Here is a 25,242-nt window from a genome sequence, read left to right as displayed (position 1 = left end):
ATGTTGACGTTAATCTACTTCCCGACTAGTGACTACAGGAGATGAGGCTCTGGTTGTCTGAAAACACGCCAATAGCGATGGGGTTCGAGATGAGATGAATAGCCCTGTTGCGGAACCAGAGATTAGCACAAAACCAACTCGAGAACTTGATCAAGAATGTCAATCAGTACAGTACAGTATAGGAAGCTTACTCCCATTAGCTCAGGACATGTACAAATATGAATATGTGCTGTAGTTAACGCTTGGCGTAGACTTGAGCTGAAGCTTGCCATCACTGTTTGTACAGAGTAAAATGCTCAGGTCCGTTCCTGATCACCATACAGTGCCTGCCTTCTCTCTTTTTTGCTTTATTTTCTTAGTTCCATTGTTTCGGATCTTATCAAGTGTCCTACAAGAAAGAAAGCTTCTTTCACAATGGCGAGACATCCATCTACTGTGCGGGGTAAAGCACCAAAAAACGATCTTGGTTGAAAGATGGAGCTGATTCTGAGAGACCGTTGTGTACTAATTTGTAGTGGATCATTAATGGATGGATGGTGGCCCAAATCCCGACAGACAGTACGGATACATGACATGCTGTATGGTTAGGCTGCGGAATTCTACCGCCACAACCAAAGCCAAGAGCCCCTTTCTGGGGTGTGCGGGGGATCATGGCACCATCCATGGCAAGTTGATTCATCCGTGACATCGTAGAGCCGAAAAAAGATTCGATAGCGTCGGTCCAAACTCTACAGTACTGTCTGTACCTCAGTCAGCTGTTCTGCTGCTGGGGCTTGTTCGTTGACATGCGCTAACACATTCGCCCAGGTTGCCGAAAGGATAACCAACGACCCGGCAAATGATATGATTGCAGATGTACTACTGTACAGAGTATATACTCGCCATAGGTACGATTGAGAGCGGAAGATACCATTACAAAATGTCAACCCGAAACCTGCAGTCTTGACCAAATACCCGGGCAGTTGGTATGACAAGTTGGTCAATCAATGGATGTTTCCGATGGCCGACTACATAGGTATTATAAGTATCCGTATAGTACAGTAGTTTCACCGTCAGCACAACCCCACCCAATTGAGAAAACATTCATGGTACTGTAGCACACCATTGCCGAATTGACAGATTCCCAGAGCCCTTTGAAGTGGACTAGCTCACGAGTCAATAAATTACAAATGATCGCCGTTGCGTCTGCTCGGCAATGCATAACGAACAAGTAAGTCCACGATATTCTACTGTGGCAAAACGTCACGTCGATGCGAAACCTGGTGCCATGTGCCAGAAAACAGATCCTCCAAAGCCAGGGGCACCCGATAGACTAAACCACCTAACCGCAAGCCATCCGTGTGCCAAATCAAGTTGGTGGGCCGCAGGTCAATGGCGTCTACCGCTGGAACTGGTGGAACCCGTGGAACCCACAGTTCGACGATAAGGCTAGCATAAACATCACGCCAGTGCAAGTTCAGCCTGTTGACAGTCTAGCTCGGGCACTGACGAAGCGGAAATCGTGCCATAAGGCGGGGCAGTTAAAGATCCAGACCAGTCGACCACCATCCCATCGGTCTACCAAGACTGAATTCCTCGCCCATCCCGGTGGTACGGGACGCGATGGATCCCATTACACCATATCCGAGGCTCTCAGGGATTCCATCATGGCAAGATATCAAAATCGCCGACTTCTTACCTATCACAATAATGGTATGGCGCTCTACGCTTGGTACAGTAAAGAGCTTATTCGCAACTTGGCCCACGCCTACTGGGGATACGCGAATCGAATGGTACCAAGTTACCGTTCCGAGACAACCCATTTCGGTCCCTGGTCATCGCTGCAAGCGAACTTGTACGACAGAAATGGATACGAAGAAATGATAATATGATATATGACAATATCATGAACATCAACCGTAAGGCGAAAACATGGCATGTGCTGAGAATAGCTGAGCCGGCTATCCATGCTCTATGTGTAGGCAGTGTACGTAGTGCGACTGTTGCACGATCAGGGGTTTAGATCAGGCACAGCGAGAGATATTGATACAACCTACTTGGTCACTGCTAAGTCAGATCGCTAACTTGCGTGTGTGTCTGATTGTCCATGGAGAGAAAAGGAGACGATATTCACCAACAATTGCCATGGCCTGGAAAGAAGAGCGGCCCAGCGAAACAGCGCTAGTCCCTGACAATCACTGTATGCTCGCTCTTTACCTGGAGTATGTAATCTCTAATCTCCGCTCACGAACGGGGATAGCCTGACACCTTCTCGAGGGTGAAGTTCCCGATTCCAATGATACAGAGGATATTACGTCGATTCCCCAACGGCTCTGTGGATAGGATCCTTCGTTTTAAATCCTGGCTACCTATCTTTGCAGGTACCGGCAATCTCTTCCAACCTCAAGCAGCCGCAAATGGCACAGATCTGCACAAAAGATCCCTGCGTCGATCGTTCCTGGTGGCGTTTCGTCTCCAAGCTTTTCTCAGGCTAGGTAATCTAGAACTAGCTGACTTTAGTCGATCATCAAGACGTTGGAGTTTTTGACATGTGTCGAAGCCTCCGATGACTTCAGCCCTTTTCTGTATGAAAACGTCTAGGCAAACACGGCATCCTGATGGAGTTCCAGAGTGTTGCAAGACATCCAATGTGATGAGTGACTCCAGCTGGACATCCATGAATCTTACCTACACCCCGCCACCAGGGGCGGCCGCCCATGATTGGTCATGCCGACTGGTCTCCCTGCAAAGACATTGGATATATGCGGACTTTCTTTTTCAAAACCGCCTTACTCCATGGATTATGACCGGTGAGGGTACACAAACCCCAGCATGGACTCGAGTGAGCCACGCCCTGCAACAGCGTATACGATGGCCAGGTCCTTTAATGCATGCGCCCTCCGCGACGTATTGTTTGGCCTGTTGCGGTAGCTTATTCACTGATGCTGATAGACGATTATAATGGCTGTTGACCCTTACGTCTTTCCACAACTGGGCATTCTGCAGCAGACTGGTTCAGACAAGGACACCCACTGCAATAAGGAATTGAGTAGAGATGTGATGGACTGTTCAGTGTCAGGGGTAGGTATGATACCTAAACTCCGGCAAGGGCGTTGAATTCGCGAGTACTTGTGATAAAAAGACACAAATGCATGCTGTTGTGGAACCTGTAGTGCAGAAAAGCTACTTTTAGCTGCATCACCTTATCCATAAGCCGGAAGTTCACAGCTTCGGTCCCAATAGTTGCAGTGGCTGCAAATTGGCATTGCTAGAAATGCATAGGGAATGGCCAGACCAGCGGCAGCTCCAGACCTCATAACAGATCTCTTCACCAGCCCGGCCGTAACAAGTTGTTGTGTACTCGAGTACATAATATAAATCTTTGGCATCTCTTGGCTATAATTGCTGAGGGTAACATTCACCACTTCCGACCCCAGTCTTGTTATTCCACAACCAGCGGGTTCAAGTATACCATGTTAGTTTTTGAACCCAGCATCTAAGACGCGGACGGAGATAATCTCACTGGCATCGTGATACGATATTACTGCTTCCCAAGTCGTTGGTAGGAGGCTGTAAGAGACACCGGATCAGGCTGTGTACCATGGGACGAAAAGCGGCTTCAGTTACCTCCACTGAAAAAAGAAAGAAAATAAATTAAACGAAAAGAAAATAAATGCATTGATCAACATGTGGGCCTGGCAACATGAGGATGAATCCGTTCGCTTGACCCTGCAGGCAAAACGTAGATCCTGATGATGAAGTAGGTATTTATGGAACATGATCAACAAGCACCACCTGGGGTTCTTGATATCGTTCATGGATATATCCTTGCTATGATCTGCGCTGGGTAAGTCCTTTAAGCTTGGGCAATCTTGATGGAAGATTTGCTGACAATCTGGACAGACAACCCATGTTGATGTTCATCCTTATCTCTTATTATAGCCAAGGTGATTCACTCAACAGATGGGGGGGTTCTTTCGCAGGCAATAAGCTATCTTATAATCAGTTGTCTTCAGGTTACCTCCCTTAGTACCAGTACTTGGTCCTGTACCCGTCCTATGAGCCATCTGATGTCGTCGTTTGCGACACAACCATGCTTGGTTCCAAGTAATTGCGAAATGCTTGGCTATGGTGCAAGAGCCTTATGCGCTACCACACTGAAAACTACGTGCGACGCATTTGTTCTTGGACGATAACCCCTATGGCAGAAGAAATCCGCTGAGACTTGACGGTGCTGGCAAAACCACAGTTGGTAGTTCAATCTGGTCACTCTCGACTTCTAAGCTTATTGATATTGTTGTTTGTCTGGTCGTCTCATATCAAGGTTTAGATGCTCTATGAGGGGACTTCATTACCTGTAGCAGTACTATTGTCTTCGCCATGATTCGCATTAGTCGCTGTTAATGCAGGCTCCATCTTCTCTGTGATCCCTTCAAGTTCAATATTTCTACCTAGTCCATGTAGCTGTGATGAGCAGGGCTGTAGTCTCTCAAGCAGAACAGTGTTGAAAAACTTACATATAGACAAGACTATGTGCATGGTAAACATAAGAATCATGTTAAGTATTTATTACGTGTTCAAGAAACGGGTTTGGTTATCATTTCTGGGATATCGCAATATAACAAAAGCTTGCTAGGTTGATGGAACGATCCGTCGCAACCTGATGGTTATTGGAAGCCAACCGATTGAAGGGATTTTCAACTTGAGTTGGCCTTCTAGACAATTCCGCTCCAGTGTTGCAACTGTTCATACAAAAGACCGAACCGAAAATTATATTTCGAACTCTTCCCAGGTGCAGCGCCTCCCAGGAAGGTAATAGTCTAGGGTAGCCAACTGAGATGGATCGTTTCTTCCTTGATATGACCCAAGTTCGCACCTGGGGTTTCGGACCTGGTTGAAGATGAACAACAAGGCTAACGATAAGTGACTCTTCTGGTACATCTAGGTTCTGAGTTGGTCATCTGCTCCCACGTCCGAGTGCTAAAGCAGCTTGTGAAGTTTCGATGTTCCTATTTGGACACACCCAAGCGTAGTTACAACCAAACCCTGCCAATCCACACAATATGGAAATTGAGACACGGTATAGACTTCGTTAATTGTGAGCACTTGAGATACTTCTTGCCGTATCCGTCATTATAAGGGCATGGGACCCAACCTCGGCTTGGCCTTAACTCTCGACTATGCTAATGCAGCGCCTCAAGGTATAATCGCAATCAGGGTATCAGTGAGTTTACTCGAGTCTGTACGCATTGGTCGTTCCAAAATGAACGGCAGAGCAACAAGTGCATACATATACAGATCCATTGAGGAGTTCTGAGGCAAGCTAGGGGTGAAAGTATAAAGATTAGGTTATCAGTATAGGCCCGATGAAAGCTACTACCAGATCTTGCTGTTGTCCCATGACCAGAGAAGAAAATAACACACAATGGAGGATTCCTGGAGGCTAAAGGATGTCTGCCGAAAAAGTTGCCGCTGTCAGACTCAGTATTGGTTGAGATGATATAAACATTGGATGCAACTTTGTGGAAGGGTTATTTTGCCTGTGACTTTTCTTCAGCTGCTGAAATATGTCGCTAGGTCAACGAGGCTCCACATAGCAGATAATGACCCTACTTCCTCGTCCCGTGTGCGATTTCACTACGAACTACACTATGGCCGTCAATAGATTTGGCCTAACTGTAGAGTCGCGGATACCTATAAACAGGCTTCATGTTTTTGAGAGACAACATGCCAAATACAGCAATAAAAACAGCTTGTGATATCATTAAAACCGTTACTGGTAAAGTAACCCTTGATTATACAAGACAAAATCATGCAACGCTTATACCAACTTCCTATATCCATTTTATGCTTGTCATTCTTCAGACTTGGCTTATAGTTTTGAAGCAGGGCTGGGAGGTCCAGCCTGAGTGATCTCATTGTACAGAAGTCTGCATTCCAGTTAGCAATTTTTCTCGAATATCGTCGTAATGAGTTGCACTTACGTTGTAAGGAAGTCGGCATAATCCTCGCCGGTGACCTGACCAGCAAAGTACTGAGCAGCGAGATGGTACTTGTTGCCCTTGGGAGCAGAGGCAGCAAGTTGATCGGCCGTTTCCTTGAGAAGCTTCAGAGCATATGCCTTATCAACACGTTTGCCATCGGCGGTGTTAACACCATGCTTGACCCATTGCCAGAGCTGGCTGCGCGAGACCTCAGCTGTGGCAGCATCCTCCATAAGGTAGTTGATAGGGACACAGCCCACTCCTCGGATCCAGGCCTCCATATAGCCGAGACCGATGTTAAGGTTCTTCTTGATACCATCTTCTGTGATGGTGCCCGGGACATTCATGTTGAGCAAATCGTTTTGTCCGATAGTAACATCATCTCGGCGTACAAAAAGCTGATTGGGAGTAGGCATGTGCTTATCAAAGATCTCAGTAGCGATGCTAGCTAGAGCAGGATGAGCGACCCAGGTACCGTCGTGACCAGCACGAACTTCACGGAGCTTATCAGCACGCACACCCTCCATCGCCTTGTCGTTTGCAGCGTCGTCATTCTTGATGGGGATCTGAGCAGCCATGCCACCCATAGCGTGAACTCCTCGCTTGTGGCAGGTTTGGATGAGGAGCTTCACATATGACTCCATAAAGGGCACAGTCATTGTGACGGCAGAACGGTCAGGAAGGACAAAGTTAGGGTTGTTGCGGAACTTCTTGATAACGCTGAAGATGTAGTCCCATCGACCACAGTTAAGGCCGGAGCTGTGGTCGCGGAGCTCGTAGATAATCTCATCCATCTCGAAAGCGGCAAGGATGGTCTCAATAAGGACTGTGCCTCGGATTGTACCACGCGGCATACCGATGTAGTCCTGAGCAAGGTTGAAGGCATCGTTCCAGAGACGAGCCTCGAGGTGACTTTCTAGCTTGGGGAGGTAGAAGTAAGGACCAAAGCCCTGACGCTGTGTCTCGAAAGCATTGTGAAAGAAATAGAGACCGAAATCGAAGAGGGAACCAGAGATTGGTTCACCATCAACTGTAACATGCTTTTCCTCGAGGTGCCAACCACGAGGACGGACGATCAAGGTGGGCAACTTGCGATCGGTGCGAAGCTTGTATTCCTTGGGGCCCTGCTTGAAGTCAACCTGACGACGATTGGCATCGTAGAGATTGACTTGTCCATTGATCATGCTGTCCCAAGTAGGGGCGCTTGAATCTGCCAATAAAGTTAGCGAACCGTTTTTCTTTTCCTATACCATGCAGCCAGAGGACTTCAGAGATCGCAATGGTTAGGACATGTGGGTTCAGCAGCGACTTACCCTCAAAATCAGCCATGTAAGTGTAGACGTTGGCATTCAGGGCGTTGACGACCATCTTCCGGTCAGTGGGGCCGGTGATTTCAACACGACGATCCACTAGACCGGGGGCCGGAGCAGCGCCCTTCCAAGTAGGGTTCTCGCGAATGTGCTTGGTTTCGGGAAGGAAATCGGGCAGGACGCCTCTGTCAAGCTCGGCCTGGCGAGCCTTACGGCGTTCAAGTAGGCTCTTACGTCGTTCATTGAAGGAGCGGTGCAGAAGAGCAAGGAAACCTAGAGCCTCAGGAGTGAGAATCTTGCGATGGACATCGTCAACCTTGCCGGAGACAGAAACGCCTTGGAGGACGGAATCGAGAGATGCCATTATGGTTGTGGTTGATCCTTGTACGAGGTACAGGTATGCTGATTTGACGGAGGGAAATAGAACAAGATAAGTGTTTTATGTAGTGTGGCCGGGACTTTCACGTGTCGATGATGGTAAGAGTGACGATGATTCCGGCAATGAGATACCAATAAGGGCACGTGTAAAAAAGGCTCTGGCAACTGCCGTGTAGAATTGTAGCTGATCGGCGGGTAGAATTCGATGATGTGTTAGAGATTTGGCCAAAAGCACGAATAGACAATAACCGATGTGATGGATCAAGTATGAATTAATGGACATTGAATATGCGACTTGCGACATAGGCTGTTATATAGCCTGGGTCGACGTCCAAATTGAAGTAGCTGTGCTCCGCATATCAAGTTCCTGAAGGCGTTAACGGGCCTCGGACGACGGCCGAGGGGCGTCTCAGCGTCACTGGTACCGCCGGGCCTGGGGAAGATAAAGTCATCCCTGTAAAACAGTATCAGAATGCAACACCCCATAACTTCATCTACGTAATGCCGAGCGAGATAATCTCGTATATTGAAGTCCGACAGACCAAACTTTGGGTCAATGAGACTGTGAATTATCTATAAATCAGCCCTTTGCAGAGCAGAGCAGAGAGCATTATTACAAATTCCGAACGACTCTGCAGAGGTTATCCAAATGATTGCTAGCAGATGGAAATTCAATTCCCGTGCCGTGGATCTCAATTCGGTGACCCGACCGAACGGCCATCGTCCGTTATGCTCGGTATTAGGTGGCCATCGGCCTGGCTCGGGTGGAAGGAGTGAAGTTCATGGGCTTGAAGTCACGAAAGGAGACAAGATCTGACACGAAAAGATTCAAGGTGAGCAGCATGTGGAGAAGGAGAGAAGGTGGCCAACTGCCGTGACGGTCCGGGGCAGGGGTACTTAAATCGCTGAAAAAGGTACTTACAGATGGACATGCATCCACCAAATTTAGCTGTGAACACGGGCACGACTATGTATGCCTTTAGCTAAGCTCATGTACCCGCGATTGGGGCACTACAGAGCTTCCCCATCTTTGACAAGATGGCTGCATCGTACATAGATACCTAGCCATGCCCATTCCCTTTGAAGTTGGCATAAACGGCTTCACCTGCCTCAAAACACCCGACTCGGGCAAAGACCGAGAAGCCGCGATTCGCTTTGTATCGTCCTTAAAACATCCCAAATTCTCAAACCAAAATCCCCATAGACCTCGGCTACATTCCAGGCCTTTTGGCAAGCTTACCATCACCAAGACACTGTCGGTCTCATCCTCCGAACTGCTAGTAATCCTTGTCCACTAATAGATGCACCTCACATCTTTGTCATCCACCGTGTACTAAACATCTATTACGCATTCTGGTCGAGTAAACTTTACCATAGAGACTCTAGTACTGGACACAAGATAACTGTGCTTGCTTATCTCTATCGTGCACCTACGCATACATACTGATCAAGCAACCGAGGCTGGCAACGGACAGTGGGTACCACTCGGCTCCGGAGCGATCATCCGAATACCCCAGCTTTTGTATTGCCGCTTCGGACCTGTTCTCCGACTGCTGAGGAGTCTGGCCCAGGTGCCCAAAGATGGATATCAATTCACGCAAACGAAATTACTCGATGATGTTATGTAACTATACTAGGGAAAAGAGATTCTCCCAACCATGGTTACTAGTAGAGATTAGACTACAGGTTTGTGATTCAGACAGTCCCACTGTTGCTTCCTTCATTCAGCGTACATACATACAGGCTTCCAACCATCACGATTGACAACAAGCTTTAAAATTTACATCATGTCGAACAGAGCTATGGCAGTAGCATGCGTCTGTTGAATTAAGAATCGGAGCCGAAGATTGGAGCACTTGATAAGTTGACGTTGACGTGTCATTTGAAAGAGAGGAAAAGAAATAGGAAACCAATCCTGATCCACCAAATTGCCAACGAATTTGGACGAAATGGCTAGCATTTCTATGTCAAGCAAGTACTTGGTGTTTTGGAGGTCAATGTTTCCCGCCAAGATATATACGCAGATAACTTGACAATGCGTAGGTAGGTAGGTAGGTAGGTAGGTAGGTATAGAGGCGTTATCTTGGAATTCCAATATGGACCAAAGATCGGGAAATGCCATTGCTTTGTGTATTGGTGCAACTCTTTGTACAATAAAATTGATGCAGACCATCGTGAACATGAATAAAAGCAGAATATCGAAGAAACTCTCGAGTCTCATTCGGAAGCTGCTGTCCGTTGTAGCCTTTGGCGTCAACTCGACATAGAAGCTTATTGGTTATATAATCGTTATGTCACTAAACAACTACCCAGTCTTCAAAGGGCTGTGGGCAACAAGTGGGATGAAGCTATCAAGAAAGACGCAATAGTCAGCCCCCCAAGCTCTTATCCTTTGCAAACAATAACATTCGCCGGTCCATGCGAATGCTAGGAGAACATGCCTTCCAAACCCGGTCCCTCAAAGCAAAAAAAAAGAAAAACGAAAAAGAAAAGCGAATTCACACATCCAACTCCTGACAACAAACAACTTGTACATGGCTCTGCAAAGAATATGATGATCCAACCAGCGCGTGACAACAGCTAGACATCAGTAATCGTCCCGCGGTGCAACTTGGTCTCCACGAGCATAACTTTGAATGAGATTGAGGGATTTGACGTCAAGAATTGAGCGTCTTGATCATCATCTTTTGCTTGTTTCTATCGGAAACAATCAAGGCCCGCGTCTCGAACATCATCCTCATGGTGTCGACTACCCGATGGAAGCTGCTAGCAGCCCCGCGCTCTTGAGTAAATCGAATAATGCTGAGTGGCTGCTTCTTGCCGTGCTCGATAACCGTGATGACCTCGGCTGCAAGGGACACTTCTTTGAGGTTCAAAACTAAAAGGTCGGGTTAGCGCAATGTGATGTCTATAACATAGGGCGACGTACAGTTCTTATCCGCAACCCGTGCGAAGATGATGTTCCTTTGCTTGTCTACTTGTATGTCTCGAATGCCGTACTTGCGCCATTCCCGCAGGAGAATAGTAACCTCCTGTCGTGCGCGTCTCCTAGAAATAGTCATACAAATATGGTCTGTCGCTGGCTTGACTCTAAACAGACGTGCAAGCCAGTTCTGCTTGACCTCGATATTTCGTACTGGCCCGGAATTCGACTCATGCCATCTGGGCTGCGATATCTTCGTTGAAGTGCTTGTCTTACTAACAGCACTCAACTCCACAGAAGCTTTCTCGTCCTTCTCATCAGGCTCTTCTGTCAAAGTCAAACCCATGTCCGGTCGTAGGAAGAAATAAACTTACTTGCGATTGACATGATAGAGTCCCTTTGCTTGTTGCTCTTCCAAAAACTGAAGTTGAAGGTTTTCTTTTTGGAGTGCGCATCTGTCGATGTAGAATCGCTTCGCTTCCCGTCGCTAGAGGTTAAATAAGAGTTGCAATCTTGCCACTCGACAGATTCTGGGCCATGACTGGACTCAACCTTGGAAGCACGTTTGAACCAAGATGTCTTCTTCTTCTTCACCATCGCAGAACTGTCATGCGAAGAACGGTCTAGTAGTGTCGTGTTTGCGGACGTGCCGCCATCTACACTATGTTGAGACGTAGACTCTGACCCTGGACGTTGAACGAAGGGAATCGTATTCCCTTGGTGAGCTTCAGATACCTTCTTTCGCACATTTAGAGGTTCGGGAATCTTGACGGGACTCTCATCGCCTGGTGAGTGTACCACACGAATGCTATTTTCGACTTGGCTAAGGTAGTCGATGCCTCTTAGTCTATCCACCCCTCTCTTTGTCGGCGTATGAGGAGGAGCTGACACAATACGGGCCTTGTCATTAGCCACAGCCCCTGTTTCGTTTATGGATGGTAGAGCCGCGTTCAGTTTCGGCTTCTGAACATGAACCGGAGCTGAGACAATTCGGCGTTCTGCATGTCTAGTGAGCACGACTGGCTGGGCTACTTTGACTTGCTCGGCACGCAGTTCCTCCAAGTGTGAATCACCAGTCGCTGGTCGCGATCCAATAGGCGTTAGTGGTAGCACTAGCGAATGCTCATCGCAGCCTTGCACGGGGGTGGGTAAAGGCGGAAGAGGCCGGTTACTGAATGCCTTGGCTGTCATATCGAGACCATCTAGAGCCGACTCGTCTGGTGCATCGATAGTGAATGAGATGGGTGTTGACTCGTACTGTGTTCTTTCTGGTTCGGTGAGTGAGCCAGCAATAGAATCTTCTTCTATCAGTGAACTCTTGAAAGCTTCATCGCAATCCTTAGCAATGTTGCTACTGAAATGCCGCAGTTCTTCCTTGAAGATTTCCGAAGCATACCGTGATCCCAATGCTATTCGCAATGCTTGGCCAGAAGCGCGTTGTATGTTGATTTGAGGCTCACGCCTGTCTGCCGGTCTTGGTAGTACGTTACTCGGAAGATCTGGAGAGTCTGGAGTAAGTGACCGAGCCGTCTCGAGCTGGTAGGTCGATCCTTGCTCCGTAACATAAGGTGGCATGGAACCACCTCTGTTTCCATTAGTAGATGTAGACCTCTTCCGGACGTGTGTAAAGTCGACCCCACGTTTATGACGCATGTTGCGTGCGTGCGGTGTGCCCTGTCGGCTGCTGTGCATAGACGATAATGACCCCCTCGAGGATTGGAGCCGTCCTGTGGTGGAGTTTCGAGTTGAAGTCCCACGTCCGCGGCGCGCGCTCGAGCCGCTTCGAAGTCGCCTTGGTTGCCCGATATAAGAGCCATTACCTAAATAAGGATGATGGTCAATATTTGATCTTGACTGACGGATATGGGAAACATCAGAACACAACATACTGTCTTCTTGCAGAGGTTCGCGACTTGAAGCTCTGTCCGGCTCAGTAGCATTCGATATCACGGTGAACCGTGATATGGAACGACCATGACCATTGCTGTTCGGCTGCGTGAATTCACAAGTTGACACACGTTTCTTCCAGGTACCAGGCTTCATATGGTGATAGTCACTTGTCGAGTGAGAAATTTCGGGCTTGAAGTTCTCCAGTTGTTGCTCCCGGTAGTGATACAGCAACCAATAGAAAGCCTTCTGGTCATTGGGTCTGATGAGTATTAGCACTTGCGTAGAGAAGAAACAAATAGTGGACTTACTCATCGCAGGTGAGCTTGAGCTTCAAGTCGTTATCACTAAACATGTGCCACATAGATCGCAACTGGCGAACCAGTTGAGCATCCACATCTTTGATAGGCACAGGGGTGTATTGGAACCCTTTGCGTATATCAGGAGGCTGACTGTTGAGATCATTGAGATTGTCGAGATAAGCATACTTTCGAACAAGAGGATGGCGCCATATCTCCTTAAGGGTGATACGTCGATCAGGATTGACCTGCAGCATCCGCCTGATCAGATCCTCGGCTTCTGGGCTGAGGAAGCTTGGCATCTCGTACTGGCCCTTCTTCGTCCTAGCCATCATCACGCGTAGATCTGGGTCATCGAAGGGGAGGGTCGCAGTGAGCATGGCGAAAAGGATCACCCCCATACTCCAAATGTCAGCTTTGTCGCCTCGATATTGCCTGTTCTTGAGGAGCTCGGGCGCTGCGTAGTGAGGACTGCCACAGGCTGTGGCAAGCTGGTGAGTGTCGGTTTGGTGGAGAGCGGCCATGCCAAAGTCAGCAATTTTGATTTGAAGGTTGGCACTGATCAAGATGTTCTCTGGCTTTAAGTCGCGGTGGCAAATGTTGAAGGAATGGCAATAGGAGATGGCACTGATGATCTGTCGAAAAAAGTAGACGGACACTTCCTCACTAAGGCGGCCCTTCAGATTGATAAAGGTGAACAGATCACCCTGATCGATATATTCGAGTATCAGGTAACTATACTGTCAATATAAACTGTGGACGAGGCGGGATTGGTAAAACCTACACTTCTGAGCGATTTTCCCAAATATCATATATCTTCATGATGTTGGGGTGCTCAATGAGTTTGAGAATAGCCACTTCTCTCTCAATAGCCATGGGAACGCGCATCTCGCCGTCAATCTGGTCGGGAAGGTTATTGTCCCATTTGCTGAGAGCGGCTAGGCTGCTATCCTGCACAAGATACGCCATTCGTCTATTGACGATCTTGACAGCAGCTAGTTGGTGAGTGACGTTGTGGCGACATAGCCGTACGCGAGCAGATGAGCCTTTGCCAAGGGTCTTGCCTAACTGCCAGGGGCCGATGTGTGTCTTGTAGTTCTTCTTGCTACGGCCGCTACCCGAGGAATCATAAGATGCAGCCGAGTGTCGACGTTCATCATCCATCTCACCTGGCGGTTTCAAAGCAGGCTGGCCTTGAGGCATCGGGCCAGTAGTCTGCGGTTGTATAGGAGGAGGTCGACCAGAAAAATATGCAGCGGGGTGCCCATAACTTGCGCGTTGGGTATTGTTGACAGTCGACGCGTGAGGGCGGTCGTAGCGTGGTTTGTACCGACGAGCTTCTTGAGTGGGATAGTTCGAGTTGATTCGATCGGAAGCTTCAGATAACGGTGAACGGACAGTCGAAATCATGGTATCCGCCATTGTAATTGCCGATTGCCGTGGCTGTGGTGAATCAGCACATAATACTCGCAGCACCCAAACGTAGGTCTTTCAAAAAGTTGAGGATGTCAAAAGTGACTTTGCACATGAAGCTTGCGATGATGATAATAGGTGCTGTTCGAGTCACGATGCTTCAGGTAGGCAGAGGCAAATATGTAGGTAAAGTATTAATGCCGAGCGAGCAAACAAACCGTACAATGTATGTGGCCGACAGAAAAGCGGCAGGGCAGCTTCAAAAGAGAAGACGAGAGACGGAGGCGCTGAGTGATAGAACGTGGCTAAGGAACCTGAGATCTAGGCCACCAAAGACGATAGAAAAAGGAACGAAACGAGAGGCAAAGTCAAGTTGGGGCGATGGAAGGAAGTTACATCAACATCCATGGAATGCAATTTTTACAGTCGGAGAGGTTCTAGCAAGGCTGGTTGGTGGTAACAGTGATACGAAGGGAGAAAAGGCTGGAATACCATAGTTGTATTTGGTTGGCATTTGACTGGCATCTGCCACCTGCACACACCTGCCAATCTGCCAACACCAAACCTCACACCTAGGTATGGTATGGTGGGGAATTCTGGTAAAAACAAAGCTGGTCAAAGCTGAAATGGAGGGGTTTCTTTTGCAGCGAGGCATCGTGATGCATTCCAGTTTCTCTATGTGGTTCAAGACTATGTCCTGATAGTAAGACCTTGTAGATGCTGCCGCGGTACTCTCAAAGTAGGGAGGGGGCAGAGGGTGCAATGGACAAACTTGTCGAAAACCATGCAAATGTCTATTTTAATGTGACGCGACCCTCTTGGGAGCTGGTGACTGATGCCTGGTCATGCTAAGGTGCCGATAACTATACCGCATCACAAAGGAGCCGTATTGGTAGGGAAGTAGATTTAACACCACATACCCCCGGTGACGAGAGAGTCAAAGGGCAATTAAAGGAGCCCGGAGTTCGTTCATGGTAAACCTCATTCCGTTCCAGACTTCTGGAAACCAAACCGTGAGAGTAGCGTCACCCATGAGTAGGTAAATCGGTCGAGTAAAGCTAGACGGGCCTTTATGTCCAAATCGACATTGATTGTTTCTTTCTTGAGTCACCACAACAAAGAAAAGGTCTGCATCTCCATTCAGCAAACATCAGATATACGATCCTGAAAAGAAATTTGAGACGGGGTGATGAAGTCACCTGGCAGGAACTGGAATTCTAAGGGATGAAGTTGTCTGACTCTCCTTCAAAGGGGCTCTTGGCACCCAGAATGACTAAGCCACGTACTGGACAGATGTGGTAAAGACGAGGGAGGGTATGGAGACTACCAATGGGATGCCCTCTCAATTAATTGGATTACTACGCTACCTAGTGCACATTATTGATCAACATTGTTTATCAAATGAATGCCGGCTTGAGAATCAGTATCGCGATACTTGATATAACAGTGACAATAGCTCTGGAGGTTATGGAAACCTAGCTAGGCATATTTAACTCTACCTCTTACGTAGAGAGACGGAGGACTTGCTAGAGTGAAGCGCACTTATTAATCGTACAATGCAGATACAGAAGGTTGCATGTATCCGCTGTCTATCTGAGTATGAATGTGCACGATAGTAATATATGGGGAAATTGAGTTGATGCGTTGTGTGCAAATCGAGAGAATTTATTGTTGGAGCCGGTGTGTACCTAACTTTGATCGATCTTGGAGACTGCAATGAGGTTCAAAAGGTCCACTATTTCCGTCTGGGGACTGCAGGTACGCATTCCCTTTTACCCCACCACTTTAAACTGGTGCCCCATTTGCAAGGCGCGCATGGACGCGATTCAAGCGCGTTCAATTTCCATCTAACAATCATCCATGCCTCTTTGATACTCACAACGTCTTGATGTACCCCTTGAGGTGCATTTCCATCTTGCTCGACTTGCAGAACTCATAACTGCACTGCATTCATCCGGCCTGATCTACACTTGAAAGGTGCTGCCTGCCCTTTGTAGGCATGGCTCCAGAATCGTCTCGCCGCCGTCGGCGTTCAGATACCGACGATTCCGACAATGGCAACGAATACGGACACGAATCTGGCTCCCCGAAGCGACAAAGACTTGATAAAAGCACGAATCCCAGCCCAGGCGGTGGACAACTTCTCATGAGAGAAACGAACGGCACTTCAAGTGGGCACGACATGAACAATGCCTTCCAACCAGGCGCTATCGTCCGAGTCACTGTAGAGAACTTCGTCACCTACGAAAAGGCCGAATTTCTTCCAGGGCCACATCTCAATATGGTTGTTGGCCCAAACGGCACTGGAAAGAGTTCCTTGGTTTGCGCCATCTGTCTCGGTTTAGGCTATAGCCCAAAGCACCTTGGACGTGCTGGTTCTGTCAAAGAATTTGTCAAGCACGGAAAGGATACTGCCACAATAGAAATCGAACTGCAGAAGCGACCGAAAGACCCCAAGAATTTTGTCATCAAGGTACAGATTCGGCGAGAACAGAACAATCAAAAGTGGTGGTTGAATGGCAAAGAATCCAACCACAAAACAGTGCAGATGTTGATGCGCAAATTCAAGATACAAGTGGACAACTTATGTCAATTTCTTCCCCAAGACAGGGTTGTTGAGTTTGCTGCCTGCACACCTGTGGATCTCCTACGAGAGACACTACGTGCGGCCGCTCCAGAAGAAATGTTAGCCTGGCAAAAGCAACTCCAGGACCTTGACAAAGACAAGAAAGAGCTGGAACAGTCTACCCATGCTGACGAGGAGACTTTGAGAAACTTGGAAAACCGACAACAAGGACTCCAGACAGACGTAGACAGACTCCGAGAGCGTGAGGAGATCATAGAGCAGGTCAATAATCTCAAGTCGGCCTTGGTTTTCGCCAAATACAAAGAGGCACGCACGAGATTCAAGGACGCCAAGGAACAGAAAAAGCTAGCAGAAAGGTCTCTAGGACGTCTCGAACGCGACGCCGGCCCGTCCTTAGAGGCGGTAAATGCGAAACAACTTTACGCCCAGCGCATTGATGAAGCGATTTCGGGAAGAAGGGCTGCTCTAAAGAACGCAGAGGATGTCACGAGAAAACTAGCTCGTAACGCGAGCACCGCGTCAGAGAAGCTCAAAGAGTTTGAGAATAGCATTGAAGCCGAGCGCAAGGGATTTGATGCTAAAAGAAAAGAGCTCGCTCAGTCGAAGTCGAAGATCACGTCTTTGCAGGCTGAACTAAGAAGTCGTCCAGAAGAGTTTAATCCTTCAGACTTCAACCAGAAGATTGTAAGGGTTTCTTCCATCTAACAGATGATACGTGCTAACCGTCGTGAAGCGAGGGGAAGAACATACTCTAAGAGAATTAGAAGGAGAGCAACGTGAGGTATCTGGTCAACGTGATGATATCAAGATCAAGGGCAAAGCACTCAACAACGACATCCGACAAGTTGAGGAGAGTATTCAATCGCTTGAGACTCAACAAGGTCAACAGCTCAACTTCATGCGAAAACATTTCCCCGATCTGGCAACGGCCTGGGATTGGATACAAGACAATAAGAAGGAATTCGAAAAGGAGGTTTTCGGCCCACCCATGATCAGCTGCTCTATCAAAGACGACCGATATTCAGATCAAGTGCAGTCTCTCTTACAGGGAGACGATTTTACTTGTTTTACAGCACAAACAAAGAACGATTACAAGAAGCTCTCGGATCAGCTGTATCGTGTTCAAAGCTTGTCCGTCGTGATTCGGTCCTGTGCACAACCACTCGGTGCTTTTCAGCGTCCAGTCAGCATGGAAGAGGCAAATGGTTTAGGACTTGATGGGTTTGCTGTTGACTTTCTGGAGGGCCCGGAACCCGTTTTGGCAATGCTATGTGCCGAGAAGAGACTTCATCAATCTGGTGTTTCCTTGCGGGATCATAATGATGCTCAATATGATCGTCTTGTCCAGAGCGGTAAAGTTAATTCCTGGGCGGCTGGTAATCAGTCGTTCATAGTCAGGAGACGCAAAGAGTACGGACCTCAGGCGATGACGGCTGTCACCAAGAGTATTCCTCAGGGGAAATTCTGGACCTCACAACCTGTTGACGGGCAGGAGAAGCAAGAGCTGAACAAGCGCTTGGCTGAATTGAATGGTGAGAGAGACATCTTCAAAGAGCAGTACCGCGAGTTACAAGCCAAGATCCAGACAATTGAGGATCAAAAGAACAACAGTCATGATACCATTGTGAGTCACATTGGCTTTTTCTTTTTGTCCCTTGCTCGTCAGTGCGGGTATTCGATGCTAACTAGATCTAGACACGCCTCAAAACCGAGAAGAATACTCTGCAAAAAGAATATCAAAAATGGCAGTCTCTGCCCGAAAAGATCGGTAAGCAACGCCACGTTGATCTTGGTCTTCATATGTGCTAATTTAGTTTTAGAATCGGAAGAACGCTCCAAGGTGGCCCATGAACAATCCTTACGAGATACGCGAAAAAGGATGGTCGAAACTGGGTATGAGTGGGACAAAGCGGTTATTCGTCGAGCTGAGCTAGTTCTACGTCACAAGGATGCCATCGAACGTATCCGGCAAGCTTATCAGGCCCTCCTTGAAGCGGAAATTCGTGGAATCGAGGCCCATTCCGATGTTGTTGGTCTCATGGCTCGGAACTCTCATATCATGCAGCAGCTTGATGCCGAGAGAGAGACACTGCGACAAGCCAGTGAAGATGCCAGTCGTGCCCGAGAAGAAGGTAACCGCCTTTCTGAAGCCGTGCAGCAGATGATCGAAAGTGAACCGGAAAAGCGCGACCTCTTCTCCGAGCTCTGTGAAGGGAAAACTTCTGAAGACATCCAAATCGATATTGGGGCTGAGGAGGCGAAACTCGAGTGTATGCACGTTCCAAATCCCAACGTGCTGCGTGAATTCAAGAAACGTGCCGAAGAAATTACTCGGCTGACGCGGAAGATGTCTGGATCAACCGACAAGCTCAATGGCATAACCCAGGAAATTGATGAGTTGAGGTCTAAGTGGGAGCCCCGTCTGGATGAACTGGTTTCCAAGATCAACGACGCCTTCGCGTACAACTTTGAGCAGATCAGTTGTGCTGGTGAAGTCCGTGTCCATAAGCCCGATGATTTTGATGCCTGGGCTTTGGACATTATGGTCCGTTTCCGGTATGCACATCTTCAAACCTCCATGGCACCATTTACATCTGTTCATTAGCTAACTATCTCCAGTGAAAACGAAACTTTGCAGCAATTGACTGCACATCGTCAATCTGGTGGTGAACGAGCTGTTTCCACCATCTTTTTTCTCATGGCTCTTCAGTCCCTCGCACAGTCACCATTCCGCGTTGTGGATGAGATCAACCAGGGCATGGACCCTCGCAACGAGCGCATGGTGCACGAGCGCATGGTTGAGATTGCATGCCGTGAGCACTCAAGTCAGTACTTTCTCATCACACCAAAGCTTTTGGCGGGCCTCAGATACGATCCAAAGATGCGGGTGCTTTGCATTGCGAGTGGCGAGCACATGCCTCGAGAAGGTCGCAAGCTTGATTTCAAGCGATGCTTGAGGGTTCAAAAGGGGCTCATGGCAGCCTCCGCGTGAAATCCAGAACTACCTCATTCATGATGTATGTATTTTATTTAGTTGTAACACAAGTCTGATTGCAGGGCGTGATGAAAGATTTGGCGACAAGGGATTGATACCATTAGAAAGTACGAGATGTGGCTGGCATTAATAGAACTTTGCATGACCTAAATACTCAGTACCCAACAATATGGTTACCAGAAGAAGAACAGCGTATGCTCGAAAGAGATTGCTGGATTTTTAGGTAGGTGTATTATCCTGTGTCGTGTTATGTGATTTTATGCCTAATCAGCCACATTGACGAAAGGGTAGAATTAGACACTGACTTTAAACCAAACATCATTTATTCATTCATCCTTCTCACATACGACCACGCTCTTGCTCACTGAAGCTAAGACTACCTATAAGATTGTAGTAATCAAAGAGCACCTGCCCTGTGCCTCAAAGTTCTTCTGTGACATCACAGTTGAAGAAAAGAAAGGTTTTTATTTTACATGTCGATTCCTGAAAGCCAGGGGGGAAGAACAACTAGGATAAGAAGAAAATCAACTCAAATGAAGAGCAGGCAAGAGGGGATCATTGGCCGGCCCTTCCTCGAAAAGCATTAGTTTTCAAAAATAAAAAAGCCGATCAAGCTAAAAAAGAGTAAAGGAAAGAAAACGATGACACGCAAAAATGACAGAGCTGCCACTCAAGACAACTAGAACTCCATTCCACCTTTGCGAAGATCGGGATGTACAGACATTGACCATCGACCATAAATCAAAATGAAGACGGTGGGTATATTTGCGTCATGAAAGCGTATCGGTATCCAGGAATTATTTGTGATTAGGATTGTCGGGGCTTGTCCCCGTCACTGTGGTTTTCCTCCGTGTCAAGTCTCTTGCGCCAGTCCGCCAGGCTTTCGCTGAGGCCGACGCCAGCAGTGGTATCGCTTTCCTTCTTAGCGGCGGAGGATGCCTCGAAGTCAAAGTTGGTACTCAATCGATAGTTCTTGTTGGTTGCCTCCCATTGGCTCCGGAGTGTTTCGAGCTCGTTAGCAAGGCTGTCCAGGGCTGCGCTGTTTCTAGCTTCCAGGCCCCCGTTTCCGCTTGCGCTTCCATAAACACTTTCGCCTTCAGAGCTCTCCTGCCTCGAATGTCCTAATCCTAGACCATTGGCATTGGCAGCCATCTCAGAATTCATACTGGGTACTTGCCGACTGCGCCGACGATAGTTATCAACGGAGTGTTCTACCTGGTCCAAAAGAAGAGCTACTTTCTGCTCGGCATCGTTCGCACGCTGCTCGAGGAGTGCATTCTCTGACTGCAGCTGCTCCAGATCTTTTTGATGGCTGCTCAGCTTTTGTGTGGCTGCTTCACGATGCTGATTGGTTTCCTGGAGTTCGGTTCGAAGACCAGCAAGTCGTTTTTCCATTTGGGTTGCTGAGTCTTGGAGTTGTGTTTCGAGATTTCGAATTCGTGCTTCGAGTTCTGCTTTCTCAGTCTCCCAGTTAGGGGAAGTGGAATTGTGTCCGCTTTGGGCGCGATCTTCCAGCTCTTCGATCTCCGTCTTCAGGCGGGCGTTCTCTGTCTTGTATCGAGATAACTGATCTTTGAGCTGCTTAAGCATCTTCTCGGTACCTTTAACATAATGTACTGCCGACTGATAGTCGCTCTCGAGTTGGGACAATTTCTCACGCCAGGCTGCCTCAGACTCCTGTACTTGGATCGCAAATGCCTGTTTGGTCTCTTCGTGAGCAGCAGAAGAACTGGCGAGCTGAGATTCGAGTTCTCGGACGCGGTTCAGATCAGGTGAGTTGGCAGGTGAGTTTGTCCGCGAGTTCGTGATACCGCGAGCGCGAATCGAGGCCGTAGGGCTTATGCCTCGTTCGCTCAGAATGTCCTTCAGTGCATTATGCTGCACTGCCATTGCGTTAGTCTCGAGTTGTTGAGCAGCTAGTTGGTTCTTGAGGTCGGTGTTTGCTGCCTGGAGGCTTTGTGTATCTCGTAAAGCAGACTGCAGTTGCCTTCGTATCGTGACACCTTCTCGACTAGACTGTTCTTGATATTGCTCAAGGCCCGCAATGCGTTCTTCTGCACCGCGTAGTTTGTCGGCTGCAGTCTCAAGCTCCTGCTGGTATTTCTTCACTAGTTCGTTTGAGGTAGCAAGCTGGGTCTGAAGAGCCGCGATACGCTCACTGTCGGCCTTGCTTGCGCTAGGAACATCCCGAGCCGAGATCTTATCAAGGCCAGCGAGAACCGCCTGTCGAGTTGTACGAGCTTCAGCTGCATGCTTTTCTGAAAGTTCTTCAGCATCGCGAAGGCGTTGCGTGGTGGCTACAAGTTCGGCAGTACGGGCTTCATGCTCAAACTTAAGCTTGTTAAGTTGCGTCTCGATCTTCTCGCGCTGATTACGTTCTTCCACAAGTTTGTTCTCGAGCAGAGCTGTAGAATCCTCGGAAGCTGCAATAGCAGCCCGAAGAGAATCGAATGTTTCGCTGTGGTCTTTAGAACTCCCAACAGCGTCATGATATTTCTGCTCCATGTCGTTCTTTTCGATACGTAGCAACTCAACAGTGGCCGCAACTTCAGCGCGAGCTGCCGAATGCTCCCGCGCATCATGTTGGGCGAGATGAAGTTCGGCTTTCAGGCGCTCCACCTCTGTCGATGTTTGCTGCTTGTAGCTTTCGAGCTCCGTCATGCGTTTCTGAGCCGCATTTGAAGTGTCATCTGCTAGCTGGCGGGCCTTCTTCTCGGAGTCAAGTTCGCTCTTGGTAGAATCAAGTCGAGATTGGAGGTCTTTTTGGACATGTAATGCAGACGCAAGCTTTCGGCTCAATTCGCTCGACCTAAGCTCGGGGTCGTCCTTGGGTGTATCGAGCTGCGGTGTACTTACCGAGCTTCCACCCAGGTGTGCCGCAAGCTTGGCTTTGGAGTAGACTGCCTCTTGAATGGCCGCATCGCGCTGCTTCTCTGCCTCAGCAATTTGCTTCGCAGCGACGACGGCTTGCTTATCAACTGCGGTTTGAACATTGGCAAGCTCAGATCGCATTGCTAACAAAGCCTCTATAAGTGGTCGATCCTCGTCATCAAAAGTTTCAGTGGCCTTGTTATCAAGTAAAGGACTGTACGAAGTGTTGGGTACATAGCCAGCCTTTCGTGCGAGCTCTAGTTCGGAAGCATACCATGCATTTCGGTTGCGGGCAGAGTCCAGCTCCTTAAGAAGAACGACTGTTTGTGAATTCCTTCCTGACGACCGCCTGTTGAGGTTATTGCTTGGTTGCCTTGCAGGGACTGGTGGCGAAGCTGGCCGAGGCGCGGCTGGTGGCTTGGTTGAGGCATCCGACGGACCATCCCCTGAGACTTGGGGTCGACCTTGCGGGCCTGGCGGGCCTTGTTTGACTTTCGGCGCATCCCCATTCACTTGATCCTGCCTTGAAGCAACACGTGGGGGTTGCTGGACAGGTGTTCGTTGGCCGTTGGATAGAGGACTGTCAGTTTCATTAATTACCTCTCGTGTGATTGGCGAGCCAGAGTGCATTGTCCTTGGCGAGCCAGAGGTACCGCTGCGTTCCGCTGACTGCCCCCGAACTCGTGCTACTGCAGAAACATCTACTGTAGGCCTAGCAGGCATCGGGCCCTGAGGAGGGGGACCTGATGGGGGCATCGTCGAAGCTCTAGGAAGCTTTGTGTTCGCGGCAGTTGGCTGGGATCCTTCGGCATCAACGTTATTGGGTGGCGATCGATGCCCATTTGGTGGAGCTGACGGCGCTCCAACGATCATCTTCCTCGAGTCTGGCGGTCCGTTGGATCCGTCTCGTACAGGATATGGGCGGTTACCCTCACTAGCACTGGGCCTGCGTGAGCCGTGCACTCGCGGTGGCTGAGAGGTCTGCTGCGCATCGTTCGGGTATCGTATCTTCGAGGTGTCTAAAACATAGAGGAGTCCCAGATCGCTGACGGAAGTGGTTGCTGAGCTTGGCTCTCCCCCGAGAACAACAATTGATTTACCGACCGTCGTCATGCTGTGGCCTGAACGGGGGGAAGGGGAAGGCCCCATGTTTTGGAAGGTGTACCATCGCCTCGATGAGATCCGGAAAGCTGCAAGATCGCCAAGGTCCGTCCCTTCTTCGGTTCTTCCACCAAAGACGTACATGACATCGTCCACAAGAGCAGCAGCATGGCCTTCTCGAGGAGCTGGGATATAGCCAATGCAGTCGAATTGTGACCACTTGTTAACTGCTGGATCGTAACACCAAACGTCGTTGAACCACTGGAAACCATTTGTACCACCAAAACTAGAACCATGTCAGTAGGTGTTTCAATACTCTTTGTTCCTGCTACTTACAGATACATCTTGTCGTTGAATGTTATCACTGAATGATTAGTACGGGCCGCGGGCATCTTGGGACTCGTCTCGCCATGAACCAGAATTTCCCAACGATTGTTTGGCATTTGGAGCTGGTTGAGATCAAATGCGGAAAGATCGTTCATAAACAACCCCTCAACTTGGCCACCAAAAACGTAGATCTTGGATCCTAGGATGTTGAGGGAATGGCCATAGCGGCCCGAAGGTCGAGGCCCGGCCGGTAGGGCGCGCGACCATTGTCTCGTTGCTGATTTGTTAGTGAACTGGAATGTTTGAGCGCAATGGAACTCACAAGTGTTTAAAAGATAAAGGGTCTCATCGAGAACATCGGATTCGTCGATCTTGGTGTCACCGCCATACACAATAAAAGCATTGCCAACAAGCAGACTTGAATGGCCGACTCTTGGTCCAGGACCCTCTGCAGTCGTTGCCAAGGGATAACAGGCCATGTTACCTCCTGCCTCAATCATCCACAGGTCACCTTTAACAGTAGAACCATTGATTAAGCCGCCCATCAAATACACATCCCCCTCCTTCGACGAGACGGAGTTCACTGCGGCGCCGTATCGTGGGAATGGTGGAGGATGGGTTGAAGTATACGTTAACCGACGCTGTGACCAGGGGTATAGCGATGCGTTTGGGCCGTTTATAGGAGGGCCGCTTCTCAACTAGAATGCACATGTTAGCAGTTGTGTTCGGGTCAACAAAACCAATCCTGCAGTCGGCGGCTCATCAAAACATAGAAAGCTTACGGATGGATCGCTGGGCTGTTGCGTTGACTGGTCAGCACTTCCGCCACGGCGCCCATGACCATGACTATGCCCAGGCCCTTGGTCAGGGCTTGCGCTGGTGGCATCATTATCTATCGAGTTCAAGCTTCCGGTAGGAGTTGCTCGGTGCTGTAGAGATCCCTTTTCAGAAGCGCGAGCGGTGACGCTTTGAATCGACCCTTGGGAACCAGAGCCTGCGTCGCGGCTAACGGGTTGCGACTTATCGGGATGTTTCTTCGATTTAAATAAGAAAGCCATGGTTCGGCATTAAGCGGCCGCGAAGCGGCGAGAGCAGTATTCGGTGTTTGACAACTGAGATGCGATGAGTCTATCGCGAGTCAGATGCTATCGTCGTGCAGCGGTCGCGTGTTAAGGATAGCCAGGGGAT

At 48.7% G+C, this 25,242-nt stretch overlaps 4 protein-coding genes across 4 annotated transcripts; 1 reads left to right on the top strand and 3 right to left on the bottom strand.

The window, feature by feature from the left end:
- Positions 1 to 5,925: 5,925 nt before the first annotated feature.
- Positions 5,926 to 7,774, bottom strand: B0J16DRAFT_135236 (malate synthase, glyoxysomal). The gene is made up of 2 exons (XM_046121796.1): positions 7,277 to 7,774; positions 5,926 to 7,173 (listed from the first exon to the last, which is right to left on the bottom strand). The coding sequence occupies exons 1-2, from the start codon at positions 7,635 to 7,637 to the stop codon at positions 5,960 to 5,962; spliced, it is 1,575 nt and encodes a 524-aa protein (XP_045983165.1). The 5' UTR covers positions 7,638 to 7,774; the 3' UTR covers positions 5,926 to 5,959.
- A 2,534-nt stretch (positions 7,775 to 10,308) lies between these two features.
- B0J16DRAFT_320307 (uncharacterized protein) lies at positions 10,309 to 14,182 on the bottom strand (the record flags this gene model as incomplete). The annotated part of the gene is made up of 6 exons (XM_046125563.1): positions 10,309 to 10,529; positions 10,581 to 10,901; positions 10,949 to 12,394; positions 12,464 to 12,723; positions 12,773 to 13,495; positions 13,545 to 14,182. The coding sequence occupies 6 exons, from the start codon at positions 14,180 to 14,182 to the stop codon at positions 10,309 to 10,311; spliced, it is 3,609 nt and encodes a 1,202-aa protein (XP_045983164.1).
- A 1,688-nt stretch (positions 14,183 to 15,870) lies between these two features.
- B0J16DRAFT_372319 (uncharacterized protein) lies at positions 15,871 to 19,948 on the top strand. Its single transcript, XM_046130470.1, has 5 exons — positions 15,871 to 17,444; positions 17,494 to 18,384; positions 18,456 to 18,528; positions 18,581 to 19,316; positions 19,380 to 19,948. Exons 1-5 carry the CDS (start codon positions 16,173 to 16,175, stop codon positions 19,750 to 19,752), a joined length of 3,345 nt encoding a protein of 1,114 aa, XP_045983163.1. The 5' UTR covers positions 15,871 to 16,172; the 3' UTR covers positions 19,753 to 19,948.
- Positions 19,949 to 20,342: 394 nt separating this feature from the next.
- On the bottom strand, positions 20,343 to 25,213 carry B0J16DRAFT_135144 (uncharacterized protein). Its single transcript, XM_046121795.1, has 3 exons — positions 24,837 to 25,213; positions 24,064 to 24,752; positions 20,343 to 24,013 (listed from the first exon to the last, which is right to left on the bottom strand). The coding sequence occupies exons 1-3, from the start codon at positions 25,110 to 25,112 to the stop codon at positions 20,563 to 20,565; spliced, it is 4,416 nt and encodes a 1,471-aa protein (XP_045983162.1). The 5' UTR covers positions 25,113 to 25,213; the 3' UTR covers positions 20,343 to 20,562.
- Positions 25,214 to 25,242: the final 29 nt, after the last annotated feature.

The sequence above is a fragment of the Fusarium flagelliforme genome, assembly GCF_020744385.1.
Source record: "Fusarium flagelliforme strain FIESC 12 MPI-CAGE-AA-0113 chromosome Unknown B0J16scaffold_4, whole genome shotgun sequence".
Lineage (NCBI taxonomy): Eukaryota > Fungi > Ascomycota > Sordariomycetes > Hypocreales > Nectriaceae > Fusarium > Fusarium flagelliforme.
This window is presented reverse-complemented; position numbering and strand designations above follow the sequence as displayed.